This window comes from Python bivittatus, unplaced genomic scaffold, assembly GCF_059951505.1.
Source record: "Python bivittatus isolate LINGU-HERP-01145 unplaced genomic scaffold, Pbiv_v1 ctg000020_np1212, whole genome shotgun sequence".
NCBI lineage: Eukaryota > Metazoa > Chordata > Lepidosauria > Squamata > Pythonidae > Python > Python bivittatus.
Window position 1 is genome coordinate 59,243,638 of NW_028277030.1, and position 21,176 is coordinate 59,264,813.

Below are 21,176 nucleotides of genomic sequence, written 5' to 3' on the forward strand. Positions count from 1 at the left end.
TAAACAAATGATTTCTTGGGTCCACTGAAGAACTGGTGCCTTACAAAAATTTGTAGCACTCTTACATGCTGTCAATGTAAAATTTTATTAGGTTGTTTATGCAGTCCAGCTCTAAGTAACTTGGACAGAAAAGGCATTTTAATAAGTGATTTATTATTTTGGTATTACGGTTGTAAATAATTTGCATTTCTTCCAATGACAATACCACATATGCAATATATAATGTATACAACATTCCATTCCCTATGCAGTACATTTGCATATGAGAGTTTTAAGAACAATCCAGATAAAGAATGAAAGTCACAATTTACTGTCTTAAGAATTAAGGTCCATGTGATCAGTTATTCCACAAAGGCAATTTCTTAAAAAACAAACAACAAAGAAACTCTTATGCTAAATTTCAAACAGCCAGCAAAGAAATGATAAAAATCTATTTCTACTAATTTGTATGTAATGGCACTATACTGAAAACAAAGTTTCATCTACCTACATCTAGATGGTAAACAATTTAAGTATGTGAATAACAGGGAAGCCCCTTAAAGTGTCTGCTATAGTTTGGTAGATTACAGATAAAGTTGGTTTAGAAAATCACATCTATTGACACTGCATGAAATTGTTAGAAATGACCTAGAAACTGAATATATAGCTTCATGCTACGCAAATAGAAAATACCGATTTCCTGAAAGGTAGCACTAACAACTGAATTTCCTTGGAAAAGAGCAACTGCTGACACTAAGGGGCAGATATATTGATTAAAGTCTCTTTCCCTGTATTGCTTTCAACAGACATGAGGCCAACATTAAGAAAATTTAAGGCACTTGAAAGAGGGTTCACTATGTTTAGGAATACATGATTTTAATGTTTTCAACAGTTATTCTTGGCTCAGTAACAAAATCAGCTCACATTTCAATTTTGGAAGTACATACAGCACTGTCAGTTTTGAAACTTTTTTCTATAAATTTACAAGATAAATATTAACAGCCATTCAAGAATAAGCAAAGAAACAAAAAGTAAACAGCTTTTTAAAGTCTTACTATGAAAAATAGGTTTATCAAATGCTAAGAGGGCAATTTTAAACAATTATCACTCTTTAGAAATGCATTCATGTATGTTTAAATTTTACAATCTTTTCAGCTTCTTAACCTAAATTTATGAAGACACGGGGAACTGGATTAAATGACTACCATAAGGCCATTAAATAAATATCACCTATTTCAGTTAAACATGCTAAGAATGGAGTGGTCAGTTCACTGTTTTATTCACCTGAGCTATTGTCTTTTAAGAGTGCATTTGTCTGATAATTCTTTAAAGTTATAGTACTCTCCACTAAATATATTTTATGAATAGACTTTCTAGCTAATATTATTGAAGTAAACATTACTCAAGCTAGAAGGATTAGGGAAATTAGAATGATGTTAACATTTTTACAATAAGTCTCCAGAGTCAATTTTGTCACCAGCATAATACCAAGCACTGTACTTCCTCTTTCACTGGAGCTCATCCAGGAGTAGCACTTAAGCCTATAAATTGAGGTTTAATTATTTCAACTGTATTTATCACATAACTTGCAGAACAAACATTAACAAACTAGTAAGAGAATAATCAAAACTAAAATAACTTCATTCAAGTGTTCAATCGATTTCGTTTCTATCACAATTGTTATCATGTGTTATGAAACCTACAGGTGGGATATTGCTATGTGGGGATAAAATATTCCCAAATCCATGCAGGAATACAGTACCTTTAAAATATCCATAATGTGGTGAGCACTAACTGTGATTGCTAAAATTACTATCCTCATATGAAAAGCATAGCATTTTCTAAGGCAGGTAATTTGAAGGCTACAGACAAATGGCTTTAGAAACAGTAAACAAAGCCTGGATACAGTAGATTGAATCCACATTTGCTATATTTAACAGGCCCACCAAAATTAGTTGGATAAATTCATCACATGTAGCTTATCCAATCCTTTTTCCTCAATGGATCTAATTCCTCAATTCCACAAAAACCTAGATCCAAAACATTGTATTAACATATATGAAAACCACAATGTTAGCATATAATGCTGAGGTTCATATATCTACTGGAGAAAACTTGCTGCAAATGGAATGAAATCCTCAAAAAAATTAGATGACATAAAGCTTCAATTTGCAGTCTACTAATTAAGGCACTGGTCCTTCTTCCTTATGCGCCAAGGAATATATATCTTTTGATCATCATTCTTCCTATGGATGCTTATACTTAAATTAGAAAACAATCATCCTTCTCACATCGTATAATATGGAAAAATATGGGCATACATATTTCTTAAGAAAAAAAATCCTTAAAAACATTCTACAAATCTCTTCCAATTTCCAAGCTGAACAAGATAAAAAGCCACAGCTTTTACACAGATAATATTTTATGTCAAGTTAACAGTAATCTGTTTTTAATAATGATTCATGGGGTATCTAAAGCTAATTAAATCGCTGTAATCATAAAATTATCTATTAAGAACATTGCTGCCACTAAATACAGTAACTATCAACAGCTATATCTGGCATATCAAATAAAAGAATAGATTCCATAGTAGCAGCTACTAAAGAAATTTAAAACAGCAAATTAGGATTCATGCAGAATATTGCAAGTATTTCTGTTGAGCAAGACATGATTCACACAATCTTCTTCCAAGCCCGTTGCAGAACTATTTTTTTAAGTATTGAAAAACATTATCTTGAATTGCTATATTCCATAAAGAATAAGCATCTTTTGGTGTAGCTAACCATAAATATTGAGCTATTCTAAGTCCACTTAAAAAGCCACATTTCCTAGAGAGTATGATAGTTTTGTTCTTTGGACTTGCAAAATTTATACACAAAGAAGATTACTGCTTGCAGACCCAGCACAAGGACAATACCACCAATGAAACTGGCAGCATCAAAACTTGCTTTGTGATGTGATGGTTGGGCAGTTGGTGTTGGAGATGGTTTGTCTGTCAAATAAGAGGATTATAATTATTAGTGACTTGCTGCTAAATTACATTTTCTATATATTATTTTCTGTCATCTAAAAATCAGTTCAATTCTGTCTCTATGAAGCAGAATTTGGAGACACTCTTCAACAGAAGGAAAGTTACAAATTAGTCCTTTTTTAGATTAGAGGCTACAAGGGGGCCAGACCAATTGCTTTCTAAACCTGTTCAGATTAGTAACATCCTGTGTGAGGATGCTATGGAGTCCACAGATACAAAATGAAATATTTTTAATTAAATGCAAATTTTGTAGGATTTAATGATCTTGCAAGCTTTCAGAGCATGTTCTAAGAAGTGTTATCATATGATCTGGAACTTAATTGCTGATTTCCTTCATACTTTGCAATGTGCATACAAAGTACCTCTTGGAATCATTAAAGCTAAGCAGAGCTACTATGCTTCACAAAGAAAAGCTTATGAAGCAACTCCACATGCCTGAAAAAAGACACTGCTGCTTTATGATTCAAAGACAGATGTTTTGTACACTCCCCTACGTTATACAGCCCCAAAAGGGAACATTACTACCCAATCTGACTCTTTTGTTTTCCAATGTGGACATTAAAAAATCAAATGTACTATTTTGTTTAATCCACAATTCAATTGCCTTTTGCTTTTCTTTATCCATTCACATGACAAGAACTATCTTACAGGTAACTTTCCTCAAAAGAACACAGTTCATTATGAATTCTGTTAAATTAAATTTTACCTGTTTTAGTAGTAATAACAGCACTGGTGGTGCTTATTGTAGTATTCAGAACAGGTTTTACTGTAGTTGAACTACCTGTTTTAGAGAAAACCCAGTTTATATTACTTTATTTACCTTGAAACATGAATGTACAATTACAAAGTAGTTACAGAATCCTACTTGTGATTCAAATCAACGAACGTAAGATCACAAATTTTATCTGTTCCTTCCCTACATTTTGAAGGCCTAAAATTATTTTAAAAATCTAATAAATATACCGAACACAATTCAAGAATCAAATATAAAAGGGGGAAATATCCTAAATGGAAACCCATAAAAATTGTGAGTTTATCTTCATCTGGAGATTGCCAAGAACAAGAGCATAAAACGAGCCTTGTAGTGTTATTGGGACCAATAAAAGAAGATCAGGAAAAGGAGCATATAGCCTGTACAATTATTATTACATATTTAGGAGGCAGGGATTTTGGAGAAGAAAATCTCTCTCTTTTTCTTGTGTTTTTTTGCATTTTCTTGATCAAGAAGAACAATATCACCTCATGAGTTATTCCCATAACTGCTGTGTATTTCAGCACAACCAGATCTTTGTAGCTGTGCAAATTAATTGGGTTGAAAACTCCTATATACAATATTATCATTGTGTAGTTTCAACTAAGGATAATTTCTAACAGTAGTCAAATAACAATACTGTAAATCAGGCACATTTAGAAATGCTATCAGACATACAAGAAATTACTCATCAAAAGAGAATGGAAATATAGAAACTGAATTTTTTGTGTAGAAGAAATGTTAAGGTACACAATCTATGAACCACTGTGAATTCATGATTTTTTAGCATTACTTGAACTTTACTAGCACATTCTCTTAAAGCGTATTTTGCTTAATCTACAGGTTTATCAACCAAATTACTGACATAATTGAGTGTAATTACTCTAGAGCACAAGAATTAGGTAAGCATTTAAGGCAAAAACTTACATCTGTCTTCAAATATTTATTTTACTACAGATTAAACCGTTGGACAGCATTAAGCTAAGACTATATGTCTGCATCAATAATTTTTTTTTTTACCTGCAGGGCTGGTGGCTATGGTAGATATACTAGCTGTGGTACTGAGAGACAAATCTAAAAAAAACAAAAACAAAAATAAAGCAACTATGAAGCATAAAACTGATTTTTAAGAAAACCAGAGAGACTTAATAATAGCAGCAATATCTAGGCTGGGAATTCTTACAGGGTTCTTACATGCAAACAAATCTTTGGCTGGGCCAAGAATAATTGTAACTTGGGGGTAAATAATACGGTGCCTGAGGCACCAACCTGCCTTCAGACACTTGCCTTAGAGTCCACTAGGCTTCTAGTCCCATTTGTCATTTTGGAAAGATCATTTAAATAAACAGGAAGCTAGCATATGACAAGGCATTATTACTCTGTAGGGTAATATAGTGTTTGGCCTGACATTTTGAAAAGAAATATCATATGAAGTTAACAACTGCAAGAGTTATTCTACCTGGCATTTCTGTTGCTGCTGCTCACTTCCATTCTGCAATCTAAAGGTTAGAGGTGGCAGGGATAGGCAGTGGAATTCAACAGAGGTGTGATGTGACATGGCTGCAGCTGCTAACTTTTTGCATGGGAGGAAGGATTTATTTAATGGATGGAGCTTAGTTGTAGTCCCTCGCTCAGTTTCTTCTGAAGGCCAGGGCCTGGGGGTGGAGGCTGATGTTGGTAAACATACTTTCTTCTTGGCTGATTTGCAGAAGGCTGAGCAAATGAGCTTTTATATGCAAGTGGTGGAGGCTTTCTTGGAGGCTAGAGTGGTCTGTATGGTTTTGTTATTTTATCCTAAGCAGATAAGATATCCTGCTCAATCACTGAGTGTGTAGTTGTAACCAGTTGGAATCCAGGTAGATGAACCCCCCTGCCCTGCAAAGCAAGTCCAGTGATGGTGTAAGGCTCCATAGGCAGAATATGGGTTGACCAGGTCTGAGTACCAGGGTTTTCTGGGCCTACTGGGTGCTATTAGAATCAGTTAAACACTTTCTGATCCTGCACTTGTTTCAGAAGCCTTGAGATTAGAGGGAACGGGGGAAACATAACTGGATTTGGAGTCAAATGCTGGTGAGGGCATTTGTTGCCTCTGCTACCTGGCATAGGAAGCACAATATTATTCACCTGACCTTGTGATTGGTGACAAGTAGTTCTTACATCATCTACCACTGATTCCCAAAGACTGACACAATTTGCTCTCATAGTCTGGGACTGAGAGACCCATGGGCATTCATGTGAAAGCCAGTTTTCTGTAGTGGTTAAGGCATTGGGCTAGAAACCAGGAGACTCTGGGTGACCTTGAGCCGGTCACTCTCTCTCAGCCCTAAGAAGAAGGCAATAGCAAACCACTTCTGAAAATCTTGCCAAGAAAACTGCAGGGACTTGTCAAGGAAGTTGCCAGGAGTCAAAGACTGACTCAAAGGCACCAAACAAACAAACAAACAAAGGCATTCACGGCTGAGGCAGTCCACCTCCATGCTGTATATTCCCTGAGCATGGTCCACCATAAGAGATGGCATGTTTTGGCCAGCCCAGCATAGGAGATTTTACTGTTTCCTTCATCACCTGCCTTGAGCTGCTGCCATCTTCCTTCCTTATATTGACTTTGTTGGTCACACTACTTATTCAAAAGAGGACCTAGAAGCCTTTTATCAGTATATTTGATCAGATTATGCTGTCTTGGGCTTCCTTTCCCATTCAGATTTCCTGGGATTTTAGCCTTGGCGGCGTCCCTCTCATCCTCTGTATGCCGTCAGCTGGGTTTCATGAGACAGCCATATCCCTTCCAATGGATAGGCTTCTGGTAGATGGAACTCATCTTCACTGGGATTGGCAAGCTTCTCCAGGATCTTTAAGCTATTAAGATGCAAGAAGAGGAGAAGTATCCACTGGAAGGGTAGGACTGAAATCTTGTATATGACACTGAGTCTATACAGGCAATCATCTGCCCTGGAGGCTGGAAAGGGTCATTAAGTCCAGGTGTCTGGTCTGAACAACTGACACAACTAGCTACTGAATAGTCTACTTACTTTCTTTTGGTAAGGAGATCAGGCTTTTTTCGTGTTTAGAATATCATCAAAGTGCTAGCTAAAGTTAGTTTTGTCTTTGCTAATTACAAATCCTAGTTCGTTGAGGGTCTGCATAGTGATTGTGTCATGCTCCTTCTGCTGAGTTGATGGAAACTGGATCAGAAGGTCTACAGAGGAGTACATGGGCTATGGGATCTGAAATGGGCTATGACAGTCACCACCACCTTTGTCAATGGAAGGGTTTTGAATTGGTTGTCAGTGTTCTGTCATCCAAACCTCAGAAATTTCCTATGGAACGGGCAAAGTGCAATGTTTAAGCAAGGCTCCTAAAAGCCAATGAGGCTGGGGTATGTTTCTCTCTGAAGATATTCTGTGATGGATCTCAGAGTTCCCATAGAGAACTTGTGGCATTTCATGGTGCAGTTCACTCATTAAGGTTTGGAACAGTGTGCCATCTCATTTTTATTGTACAATGAATACAGAATCTCTCACCTTGTGGACCCATGGAAAAGTCTAAATAATGTACAAGCTGTAGAACAAACCTAAAAGAGTTTATCAGCCTGCTAAATATTATTGTTCAATTTATTTTTGCTTCCAAAGTAAAGCCAATAACTTACATTTTCATTCTCACCACAGAGTAGGAAGTCTACCCTACAATGAATATGGAAATGCAAGCTTACTAACTTTTAACAGGCTGTTAAAACATAGAGGAAAAGGTTGTCAGATCACAAGAGAAAGATTCAAACTGCATCATATTTTGAAGATACCGCACAGCTCATCCTTTTTCCATAGACATTTTGTTTGTTGTGGGTCCTCAACAGAAATTTGTTTTCCATAACAATAGGGAAGAAGAATGGACATAAAGAAACACAGAAGCAGTAGAATACAAGGTTCGGCAGCATGTTCTCCCCTTTTGCAATAGAGAATTTAAAGAAACAGGAATAATCTTTGGTTGAAATTTGGCAGCTGTAATAAAAGATTATGTGTTGACCAAACATAATCAATAGGCTTCATGCTTTGTTTGCTATACTGAATAAGATTTTCAGGGAACTTTACTTACAGGTTGCTTGGCCCTTATATAATTATTTTCTTTAACATCATATCATCATATATCCAGAAATACTTACCTGAACATGTCCCATTTTCAGGAAAAACAGCAGTACAATCAGGATGCATCTTTGTGTCATTTGTGCAACGAGAATTATTTCCTTATAGGAAAAAAAATCAGCTTTTCATAAATGAAACTTTCAAGCATTTGGCTATAATTCCTATTATAAACATTTCTCTACACTGTTCTTAAAAAAATACAGTGAACTTTTGATTTAATAAAACATTTTGGGGAGGGAGGGTCTGTTACTCCACAATGTCTGTTAAATTGCAAATTACATCATTTGCAGCAGTTTGTCAAATTGCATAAAACCACAAATGATATAATTTACATGACATTATTTACATTATGTTCCATTTACATGTTGTAGATTAGCTCAAAGGAAATAAAATTAACATAAATTTAATTGCCTCACTCAGATGTTTTCATACTCAATGGACTTGTCCATTATTGCGGGGGGGGGGGGATTTGGAGGCAAGTATTTCATCCACTGCATCTGAAATCCACTAAAAGGAGGTCTGTTGAAGCAAAGTTTCACTATACACAATATTAAGTATTCGGCTTTATTTGTGGCAATCGTATCCACTTTAATTGTGGCATTTTGATTTCTTTTTCACTATTATTATTAACTAGTTTCATATAGGTTACATTTAAAAGACAGGAGTTATACAATAAACAGAGTGCGGGAGTGTTTGCTAGAAAATTGACAACATTCATCCTCACACTACTGAATAACTAAATAGCTCCATCCAAAAAGATTTAATCTGACCTACAATCTAACAATATATTGTTACAATATAAAAACTTTAGCCCCACCAGAAATACATGTAGGAAAACCTGCATACATTAAAGAACATCTAGAAACCTACTGTCAAAAATTGGCTCAATATGTAAAAGAAAATCCCCACCCATTTCTTAGCTTTTTATTTCACCTTTAATTTTATCATGTCATATGTTGTAGAAATAATAGAAGACACAACAGAAAAAATTCTTAAACATTGTCAGATTACAGTCTGAAAGTATAATAATTCTAATGTTTCCTTGTCAGCAGTGTTCAATTCCTTCTGCTCCAACATTTCATTGCTCCAATGCTACTTTCTTGCTAGGTCCTTTTTTCAATACAATCTCTTTCTACGCTTTCCTCAGGATGCAGTTTATCAATACCTTGGCTATTTTTTCATTTTAGCAAACACGTTTTTGATGTGTCAGTATGCTGCACATACCTCCTAGATGGTAGGTTGAGGGCAACAGTATACTGGCTCACAAGGTAGCCTTTTAAAAGAGATCTTGGCTGGCAGAGAGTACTATGAGCATGCTGGGATAAAACTGAACTCTAGTTGTGCATGTAACACGTTAAGCAAAAGATGCCAAAACTCACTTGCATTGTGTTCCTTACTGTTAGCAGGGAATGCTGCATGTAGAATAGATATGAGGCTGATAACTCAGTGTTATGTGAAAGCCTCCTCTGACCAAAGCAATGTTAGGTGATGAAAGATAATAACCATGGACTCCAACAGAAGAGAATATATGTAGCTCAGGGCTGAACTGTAGAGTCCTTGGTGCTCTCTGAGCTTGGTTGTTTGCTTGCAGATGTTTCATTACCTGACTAGGTAACATCATCAGTGCTAATGAATGTGGGGTTGCTCCCTGTTTATATTCAGTAGCTTGCCCTGCCACTGTTGCTGGGGATGTGGATTTCTCTGTGGAAGTTCCTTGATTACGGTACTGTTTTCTGCTTGTCTGGTGTTAATCCTTGTCTATCTGGGTGTTGGCTGCTGGAGGGGATATGTTCTGGGCTTTTTTGTTTCTTTCTTAGCTTTTTGTTATCTCTTTTGAGTAATGTGTAATTATGGTTTATTTTTATGTGCCTACTGATGGCTGATTTGTCTGAATGCCAAGCTTCCAGAAATTCCCTAACATTTTTGATTTGGTTTGGTCTAGGTTGCTCACAGTTTCCCAGTTGAAACTGTGGTTGAGTCTGTCCATATATTGTAAAATTAAGGACTTTTCATCATGTCTTTGGACTGCTAGTTGGTGTTCATGGATGCACTCTGCTAGTCTTCTGCCTGTCTGTCCTAAACAGTGGCTGTTACAGTCCTTACACTGTATGTTGTTGATGACTCCTGTTTTTTCTTCTTGGGCTACTGGGTCTTTTGGTTTACTTAAGGTGTTTTGGAGAGCTTTAGTTGGTTTGTGTGCTATGGTGATGCTGTATGATTATAATAGACTACAGATTGTTTCAGAGATGTTTTTGATGTATGGTAGTGTTATTTTATTTATTTATATTTCAAATCCTTTTCATAGCTTGTGTGGGTTGTGCTGCAATGGGTTGAATGGTCAGGTACTTTTTGATAAAGTTGTGCGGGTATCCATTTCGTTGGAAAATGTTGTATAGGCAGTCTGTTTCCTTTTTCTGGTGTTCCGGGTGGCTGCGATGTGTTTGTGCTCATCTGAATAATGTTCTTATGCAGCTCCTCTTGTGGGAAGTTGGGTTGTTACTCAACTTGGTTAGTGTTGGTTGTTTTTCGACAGCCTTGTGTTTCTAATTTGCCATCATTTCCTCTGCTGATGAGAATATCCAGGAAGGGTAGTGTGTTATTGCTTTCTTCTTCCCTTGTGAATGTTATTCCTTTGAAGGTGTTGATAGTTTCATGTGTCTTCTCTAGTTGTTCCTTTTTTATTATGACAAAGATTATAGACAAAGATCTATAAATGACCATGATGTATGGAAGACTGAGGCTTAGAAGAAGAAGGCATGAATTAATAAATGAAATGAGAGAAAAAAAATAGATACTTTGGGAAACTAAGAGAAACTGGAAGGATATAACTGATCTGAATGAAGATAATCTAATCATGTAAAGTTAATGGATACATGTAAATGAACTGAAGATTTTGGTCTAATTGTGAATAAAAAGGCTAAATTAGTATGAATGAGTTATAACCAAGTTGGTTCTGGCTGCATATGAAAGTAAGTAACTGATATCATTGAGATGGTTCTAGGTGTGTATGAAAGTAAATTCGGCATCATCTCTATTCTGGGTGTATCGAAAAGTAGGAATTCATTGGTGGCTGACAGTTACATATTAATGGGCCAGTGAATAGCGGCAATGAATCAGAGATGAGCTTTGGGGAAAAATGTGTAACATTCTGAATAAAAGCAATTCAGGGAGAAGAAACTATTTTCTTAGGTGACAATAAGAATGGACAGAAAAAAACAATATTTTGTTCTTTAAACTAATTGTACAGATTTTTATTAGAATGATAATGCTAAAGACCAGAATTGAAATGAGTGCTATAAATGTCAATGTCCTGAGAAAAACCTGATTAAAAGAAATCATAAATGCTTCAGAAAGTGGAAAAATGGAAGGCTGCAGATATTGATACTAAAAGTGTTAAATGGGGAGAAATATTAAAATATGGAAATGAACTGCTTATGGACCAGCTATGCAATTAGTTTAATATTGTGTGTAGAGACCACATTCCTGCCCAACAACTGGAAAAATGCTGTTATTATTCTCTGTACAACAGGAACATTGAAAAGGTGTAAAAGATGAAAATGGGCAAGAATTGGGAAGCATGGCTTCATGTTGTAGCTCCATAGAGTATGTGCAAATCAGATTTTTGCTCCTCAGTATGTCATGAAAAATGTATGAATATGAGAAAAGGCTTACTGTACATTTGCTGATTTAGAGAAAGGTATGATGAAGAAAATAAGCTTGAATTACGGAAAGTTTTGTACAAACACAGAATTGAAAGTTGGTTGTTAAATGCAATGAGCAGTATATGACGGAAGTAAAGTATGCAAGAAAACAAATAATTAAAAATGAGTAAGGAGTAAGAAAATGGTATACATGATATCCCCTTGATTGGTGAACACTTCTATAGATAACTGTATACTTGTGGTGAACTTGTGGTGAACTATATGCATTGGATGGGGATCTGAATGCATGCACATTTTTATAAGCAAACTATGCCATATTGCTGGCTGAGGTCCTATGATTTACTGTGAATCTTAGATTGTATGATGAAATGAAAAATACATATGTGAAATACATACAGAAAGTCAAAGTAGTCGTATTTGGCAGGGAAAATAGGTGAAAGTTATAATTAAAATTAGTAGCTGAACCTGTGTATCTGGGTAGAATATTTATGAAAGATGGGGAAATTAGAAATTTTAACTTGGGCAAATTCTAGTAGGTCATGAATAGTACATGGTCTATGTTGAGGTATAAATGTAAAAAGAAACAAATATGGGTACAGGTAGTCCTTGCTTAATGACCACTCATTCAGCAACTGTTCAAAGTTATGACAGTGCTGAATGAGACTTATGACCAGCCCTCAGAGTTGCGGCCACTGCAGTATCTTCTCGGTCACATGATTGTGATTTGGGCGCTTGGCAACCAGCTCCAAATTACAATTGCAGCATCCTGCGGTCACATGATCGTCATTTGTGACCTTCACTGCCAGCTTCCAACAAGCAAAATCAGTGGGGAAGCTGGAAGGTCACAAATGGTGATCATGTGATATCACGTCTAAGGACTGTGTGGGATTCACTTAATGCTGGAAACCGGAACTGCCACAACTGCCGTTTAAGTCAGCATAGTGACGTGATGTTGTGCTTTAGGACCACATTGCTTAGCGATGGAGTTGCCGGTCTCAATTACTGTTATTAAGTGAGGACTACCTGTATACTTCTGCTCACTTTGTAATAAGGAAATGAGACTTCAGTATGTCAGATGAAACATACAAATTGAATCCAGTGAAAATGAGTTACTTAAGAAAGCTGTGTGGCAAAACTAAAGAGATAAAGTCAAGAATGAATGGATGTTGAATGAATGTGGACAGAACACAAGATTAAGTGTTCAAAAGAAGTATGGTAAGGTATGGTAAGGAATGAGGACTAGATTGCAGAACCATATGAATGGTATTATGAAAGGTTCAAAGGATGAATGTATTATGAATGCTGATAGGACAGATAGAAAGGTATGGAGAGTTATAGTTAATCCTTACTGACAACCCTGTGTTAACCTGGCCCAAAGCAACAGGCAAAAATTGGAGCTCCTCGGCTTTTCATTAACCCAACTTTGCATATTTGGCTACAAACATGCAACAGAGATGTTGAGGCAGCAAATTAAAGATATCGATATCCAAGTAGATCTGGCATCTCTTCCCAAGGATATACCCTTAACCAGCTTGTTCACTCTCCTTAGATCTGCTAGATAGATAAATCAAATTACAAACCCTAAATATAGGAGGGCATTTTCTTTGGCTTGATTGAATGCCATTCCTACTGCAGTCCTAGAAGAGAGATACAAAGGTATCCCAGTTGGGCTAAGGTTTAGCCCACATGGCAAAGGGGCTATTGAAACTCTTAAGCACATTTTATTATAGTGCCCATTTTACACTCAGAGTTGATAACCCCACATTTAAACATATTTCTGGTCATTCTGATCCATTATACTTACAACTTCTACTTTCAGATATTAATGAATGTTACTCTAAATGTAAATTCTGATTGACTGCAGCTGCTGATTGATTTGCCCAGTTAATTTTACTATTTGTTCTTTTTATACAGATGTAAACTGTTTTATACTACAGTACTGAGTTTATTATGTATTGGTCTTTGACTGCAATAAAGACACTTGATTTTGTGAATAATGTTGGCTAAAACTAGATTGTTTTCCTTTAAAAAGAAAAACAACAAAAATCCTGGCCTTTATTTATTTTTTTACTATTTCTTTCCCCTTTTCTGTGTTTTATATAATCTTGCTTACCCCAAAAGAAACTGCTTGATGGGTTTATCTGTCTTTCTGTATCTTAGTTATTAGGTTGCCTAGAAGATATCTCCATGTTTCATAAACAAGCTTAAATTCCAACATACAACTTGAAGGGCAAAATACATATGACATGCAGAGCTGTGCCCTCTTCTCAATCGAAATCAGCCTCTAAGGCTGCATGTATCAGCAGTGACAGACTTTTTTACATGCATTTTGATTCTGAAGAAGTACTGTCTATTTTTATCCTTACAATGTGTGCAAAAAATTATAAATTCAGAAAAACAAATGTAGTAAATCAGAAGTATTATAGTTCAATGTAATTCAATTTACCACTGCATTGAAGCCATGTGCAATTCAGTTGAGATGGTTCAACAGTAATGCAGGAACTACAGTTCGTATGTCTTTCACAGCCAACTAAAACAGAAAATGGAGTTAAAAAAAAAAGCCAGTTAACAATGGGTAGAACAGTTAATAGAAATGTAAAAGCAACAAACAGTTTAAACTTAAAGGCTATGATACCTCATTGATGACTAAAGATACTTTGCATGATAGATACTTTATATGTGAACCAAAATTCAGAAATACTTGTAATAGGTTTTTTTTCATTTTTAAACAGAAAATTAACAGAGCAAGTTAATATTTGTGCCAAATGGGGACGGCAGGAGGTGTAGACAAAGAATTACACACTATGATCTATGCATATTCAGAATTTATTCTTTAACTGCTACTTTCATTAGCTATTCCTGACTCTGTGAAAGTATTAATTTAACCTATCATTACTTGTGTGCCAAACTTTATGTGCCTATATGCCTTGAAGCTCTTCTGATTTCCCCTTTCACTCTAAAATGGATCTGGTTTTAATTACTGAACTTTATACACTAATGACACTAATTTAAATTTAAGTTTTAACTCAATTCTTTCAGGTTTAATGAGAATATCCCTAAACCATAACAATGAAATGTCATATTTACATTTATGGCACAAGTAGAGCTTTTCCCCTCTGTAAGGGTGAAGTATCTATTAAGATGATCTGCCCAGTGAGACAAATGGATTCTAGATTCCAGAAGGCTCTGGGGGAATTTCCTGCTGGTATGTTTGGTACATCTGTCAAAACCCTGGTTGTTCTGTAGAATATAGAGCTGTCCTAGGTGGCTGACACAATTGCTCCTAAGCACCCTCTTCTTTGCCAGCAGAGCCTGAGCAGTAGCTTGGCATGCATCTGAGTTGAGGACTATGAAACAAGTAGGGTGTCAGCTAGAACACACATGGAGGAAAACTCATGCCAAATGTAATTCAATACAGTTTAGAGCCCATTAAAAAGCCTATGGGATACAGTAAGGGGTCTTCTTAGTGTCACCCAATGGAGCTTTTTTAAATAGCAAGGGGCCTGTTGCAATGTAGCCCAAAGAAAGAGGCTGCTGTACCCTCAGTAGCATGTTGTGAGAAATTCACAAGACACTTAGAAGGTAAATTGCTTGCATTCATCACAATTTAGCCTCTGCAGCTTATGCAAATCCAGAAGTGGAAGCATCCAGAGCACCATCCTGTCCTGTTTTATTGGATGAGTTTCAGTTGTTGAGCCCCAAGATGAGCAAGGTACAGTCATGTGAAAAAGAAAGTACACCCCTGAGTTCTATGGTTTTACGTATCAGGACATAATAAAAATCATCTGGTCCTTAGCAGTGCTCAAAAGTAGGTAAATACAACCTCAGATGAACAACAACATATGACATATTTACACCATGTCATCATTTATTTTACAAAAATAAAGCCAAAATGGAGAAGCTGTGTGTGAAAAACTAAGTACACCCTTACTGCTTCCATAGGTATGAAGAGGCTAAGTAGCAGCCAGGTGCTGCTAATCAAACACCCTTGATCAATTGATCATCAGCAAGTGTGACTACCTCTATAAAAGCCAAAGTTTTAGGAGTTTGCTGGTCTTGAGCACTGAGGTGTGTGTTAAGACAATGCCAAAGAGTAAAGACATCAGCAATGATCTTAGGGAAGCAACTGCTGCTGCCCATCAATCTGGGAAAAGTTATAAGGCCATTTCCAAACAATTTAAAGTCCATCATTCTACAGTGAGGAAGATTATTCACAAGTGGAAAATGTTCAAGACAGTTGCCAATCTTCCCAGGAGTGGACATCCCAGCAAATTCACCCCAAGGTTAGACTGTGCAAAGCTCAGAGAAATTGCAAAAAATCCAAGAGTTACATCTCAGACTCTACAGGCCTCAGTTAGCATGTTAAATGTTAAAGTTCATAACAGTACAAATAGAAAAAGACTGAACAAGTATGGTTTGTTTGGAAGGGTTGCCTGGAGAAAGCCTCTTCTCTCTAAAAAGAACATGGCAGCACGGCTTAGGTTTGCAAAGTTGCATCTGAACAAATCACAAGACTTCTGGAACACTGCTCTTTGGACAGATGAGACCAAAGTGGAGATGTTTGGCCATAATCCACAGCACCACATTTGGCGAAAACCAACAGCATATCAGCACAAACATCTCATACCAACTGTCAAGCACGGTGGTGGAGGGGTGATGAGTTGGGCTTGTTTTGCAGCCAAAGGACCTGGGCACCTTGCAGTTATTGAGTCGACCATGAACTCCTCTGTATACCAAAGTATTCTAGAGTCAAATGTGAGGCCATCTGTCCGACAGCTAAAGCTTGGCCGACATTGGGTCATGCAACAGGACAATGATCCCAAGCATACCAGTAAATCTACAACAGAATGGCTGAAAAAGAAAAGAATCAAGGTGTTGCAATGGCCCAGTCGAAGTCCAGACCTCAACCTGACTGAAATGCTGTGGTGGGACCTCAAGAGAGCTGTGTATAAACAAATGCCCACAAACCTCAATGAACTGAAGCAATGCTGTAAAGAAGAGTGGGCCAAAATTCCTCCACAACGATGTGAGAGACTGATAAAGTCATACAGAAAACGATTACTTCAAGTTATTGCTGCTAAAGGTGGTTCTACAAGCTACTGAACCATAAGGTGTACTTAGTTTTTCGCACATGGCTTCTCCATTTTGGCTTTATTTTTGTAAAATAAATGATGACATGGTGTAATATGTCATGTGTTGTTGTTCATCTGAGGTTGTATTTACCTACTTTTGAGAACTGCTAAGGACCAGATGATTTTTATTATGTCCTTATACGTAAAACCATAGAACTCAAAGGGGGTGTACTTTCTTTTTCACACAACTGTACCTGTATGCTTTGGTCTGCCACTTGTGTACTCAACCCTTACCATTCTTGGCTTATTAAATTAGTAGAGAGGGGCTGTTTGGCTAGGCCAGAAGGTCATAAATGCCTCACTGAGAGAGGGAGTGGTTCCAGCCTCTTTGTTGCCCTGTGGGATACTTCTGTAGGGAAAAAAACAGGGGGAGTGTGACCTTATTGGTCCTCTAGGTCTTCTCAGCAGCTTTCAATAGCATAGTCCATGGTGTCTTCTTGAACAGGGTGTCTGAGTTGGGGTATGGGGCAATGTTGTATAGTGGTTCCACTTGTACTTGGACCTTTTCCAGAAGGAGGAATTACTGTTCTTCCACATGGCAACTGGGCTACAGAGTCCCTCAGGGTTCTATTGTATTCCCTATGCTTTTTAACATGTAAATCAAACTGCCAGGAGAGGTCATCCACAGATGTAGGCTAAGGTGCCATCAATATACAGGTTATACCCAGCTCTACCTCTCTTCATCTAACACAGGTGAGACAGCTGGGATTCTGAACCAGTGCTTGGGCAAGGTAAGGGACTGGATGAGGGGCAATAAACTGATACTTGGTGGTCTTTGTGGCATGGAGTGCCTTTCATCAGCTTCAGCTGATTTACCTACTATGACCTTACCTAGACAGAGACAGCCTTACAACAGTATTCATATTCTGGTAACTTCCTAGATGGATTATTGCAATGTGTTGTACATGGGACTCCCTTCAAAACAGTCCAGAAACTTCAGCTGGTTTAGAATAGAGCAGCTAGACTGCTCACTGGGACTGGCTGATACAAACAGATTATTCCAGTTCTTTGCCATCTACACTGGCTACTGCTCCATTTCCAGACCCTATTCAAAGTGCTGGCTTTGACCTTTAAAGCCCACAATAGCTTAGGACCAGGTTGCCTAAAGGAGTGCCTTCTTCCTACCCAGACCTTAGTATCTTCTAATAAGGCCCTTCCCAGGTCCCTCCACAAAGGAGGTGAGGTGGGTCTCTATAAGGGAGAGTCTTTTCTGTGATGGTGCCTCATTTATGGAATGCCCTCCCAAAGAGGCCTGACTAATGGCCTCATGAGCATCATTTCAGCTCTAAGTAAAGAACTTATTTTCCTTAAGAAACAATTTCCATTAAGATAATTATATTCTGTAGCGCTTCTTTTAGCTTGCAAGTTGCCCAGATTACTTTTGTCCCTGGACAAATAAAAAAAAAAACCACGTCATGTTTTTATATCACAATTCACTGTTACAAATACAGACAAGGAGTAATGATAAGAAGAAATAAGGTAATAATTCAACAATGTATAGCAAATACAAACGTTCTCTAAGTTAATAATTGTTAGAAAAACTTGTTTCTCATTACTTAGAATGTTACGTTTATACCAAAACAGGATGACTAATACAGTATTGCCATTCCAACAACTTTTATTCCCATATCATTTCATTGCCAAAGCTTTAACTCAATATTTGATTTATCTATGAGTCTTCCTTTTTGTCCTACATGCCAGCAACTCTGGTACAATATATCTTGCCCTATCCCTCCAGCTCTCAATTCAGTAAAATAAGTTTATCAGTTCACAGTATTACGTACACAATCCAACACCTACCAAAAGTCCTTCAGATTAATCTGAACTGTAGTATACTGTAGTGGAAAAGTATTTTCAATAATCTTTAATACATTTTAAGAGGTAATCTATCTGTATAAATAGTTGAAGAAATGAAGCATTATAAACATAGAAAAATAATTTAGATCAACCTCAATGAAAGCTACTATAATGGCTGATTTCATGTTCACAAGCAAGCATGGCGGGGAGGGAACATTTCAGTCTCCCCATTTCCCTGCTTTATTCATCTCCATCAGTTGTACCACTGAAGGAGGAAAGCAAAACCAGACAAATGATCTGAAGAAGACTTTCTTGGATAAACCCTACATAATAGGATTGGATCCATTATTTTTTCTTCTGCCACGTGTGCTGATACCCAATGCAAGCCAATAATGATGTAAAGATGAAACTGCAAGATGGAAGAAAGGCATGGGAAAATAATCCAGAAAACGTTAGCAGACCAAAGATGCCATTACCCCCCACTTTCTCTCTTCTCGCACGAGAGGAGAAATTTTCGATTACAAATTCCAGCTTTCCCCCCCCTCCTGGACTGAGTCTCATCCGGTAAATCGACTTAATATTGTAACTCATTACCGCAGGAAAACAATTACATAAAGCAGTCGAAAGCGAAGGGCAAAACCTGCATTTCTCCGGCTAGGTCACTCCTCATCCAGAGCTGACAGGCCGCCTCACTGCAAAACAAAGCTCCGCTGCTTCCGGCTCTAATTTGCCTCCCTTCGACTCGCGTTGCCAGAGTCGACGTTGCTGGTGAGCTAAAGGGACTCAAAGGGTCCAGAATGATGAAATGCCCCCAAGGCTCAAATAGGTCGGCCTTTCCGCCCCTCCGCCGTCCATTAATTCCCCGATAAACCGAAAAGCAGCCGGGTAGCCTATTTACCCAGCAAGTGTAGCGACTGTGACTACTCTTCAACAGCTCCGTGATGTTAAATTGCGCTGCTTTTGCACAGACAAAAGGAAACACTTTACGCCCGACAAGCCCGCTAAGAGTACCGCAGCATGCGTGGCGGGATGGCGGCGAAGACCCTTCTTCCTGGGTCCGCCTCCGGCGATCCCACGACCCGCCTCACGCCACCCACCTTCCTCCGGTCACGATTCTGGCAGCCGGTTCCCCAACTTAAAACACACCCGAAGGCGCCAAAGGGAGAGCCGTAGAGGCCGCCTCCCTTCTTTTCCCACCCCTTCCCCTCGGGGCGCAGCAGCCCAGGCCTCCTCCTGCCAAGTCGACGGGCCGCCTCAAGTCAGCCCAGGCGTTTGAAGCGCGTCACCCGGACCCTCTCGTTACCTTCTTCGACAGTCGCTTTGCTCTGCGAAATGAGACAAGAGGCGAGAATCGCCAGGAGCAGCGTCCAAGCCAGGGTACTCCAGAGGCAGCGGCGGCGGCTGTAGCAGCTCATGTCAGCAAACGGTGGAGAAAACAAAAAACCGAGAAGAGCGCCGTCTTTTCCGGGTAGCCGTTTAACCCTCGGCTCGCGCGCAGCGATCTCACTTCCCTGCCCACCGACCCTGCAATCACGTGAGGCGGCCGTTGAACGGGCGGAGGAACGCGGAGGCAAGGGCGTGGCTTCCCTTACACCTTTAGTATAAAAATAGTTTCGACCACTCCCTCCCGCTTACTGAGTTGGAATAGTCCCCACCGGAATGAGCACAGTCTAGTCACGTGACTGAAGGTTTGCCAGGAAATGAGGTGGCGTAGCGGTACGGTCAGTCTAGCCTGTAGGGTCCCTTCTCATAGACCTGGCGAATCAGTCAGTGAGGAAATGATGTCATATAATGCTCTGGAGCCGCAAAATTCGCAAGTGTTAATATTGATCTTCGGGACCGAATTGGTAACATCTTCTTCCATAACACACAGACTTTTCTTAAAACCGTGAGATCAAAAGTATTTAAAAAATAACCTAAAATAAGAAGGACCAAAGATGTACGAATGTTGATCTTGGAAATAGGGACTCACACCCCACCCTACAAGAGGATGCCCTTCTTTGGCATCTATCGATTGGATTTTAATCCTTCCTCTTCCATCAGTTACTCTGAAAAATTCGTATTACCGTACACAAAATGACAGTTCTGTGTAGGAAAAAAAATCTGTTTTGTATTCACGCATGAAGTAAACATGTACAAATTGTCAGAAGTAGTCCGAATAAGAAATGTGTATGAGAGAAACATAGGACTCTTATCTGCCCTGAATACCTTTTGGTTACAAAGATGGGCAATAAATCATCATCATTATAAGTATGTTGCATCTTGTAGAAACGAGATATTTAAAGGACTTTTCTAGATCCATGGTTTTGCAAAGGTTAGATCTATCGCTAACCTTTGCAAAACAAAACATTCTGTTTATACAATTTGTAAATTGATCTGAATGTCCCTTCCCCCACCTTCTCCATTTTAACAAGAACAGTTGAAATAAACTCGAGCGGCTGAACAGGTTTAGCAGACTGGGTTAAAGAATTCTACCTGGCTGCCCTTTACATAACTAAGAAGAAGGATCATTGTTCAGCAAATGGGACATTTTCCCCCTCCACTTTTGTTTCTGTTGGAGTCTGGGTGCATGAAAAACCAAACAAGATCAGCTTATAGGCTGAAACATATCAAGCTGAGGGCCAAAGAACTGGGATGCTTCTGCAAACACCATGTCTCTGCAAAGGTGTTTGTGGTGTCTTTCCTACA

The 21,176-nt window shown here is 38.2% G+C and overlaps 1 protein-coding gene across 1 annotated transcript; it reads right to left on the bottom strand.

Moving 5' to 3' along the window:
* Window positions 1-116: 116 nt before the first annotated feature.
* On the bottom strand, window positions 117-20,141 carry CD164 (CD164 molecule). The gene is made up of 6 exons (XM_007434778.4): window positions 19,792-20,141; window positions 14,006-14,089; window positions 7,918-7,998; window positions 4,782-4,835; window positions 3,717-3,791; window positions 117-2,971 (listed from the first exon to the last, which is right to left on the bottom strand). The coding sequence occupies exons 1-6, from the start codon at window positions 19,901-19,903 to the stop codon at window positions 2,808-2,810; spliced, it is 570 nt and encodes a 189-aa protein (XP_007434840.1). The 5' UTR covers window positions 19,904-20,141; the 3' UTR covers window positions 117-2,807.
* Between the last annotated feature and the right edge of the window lie 1,035 nt (window positions 20,142-21,176).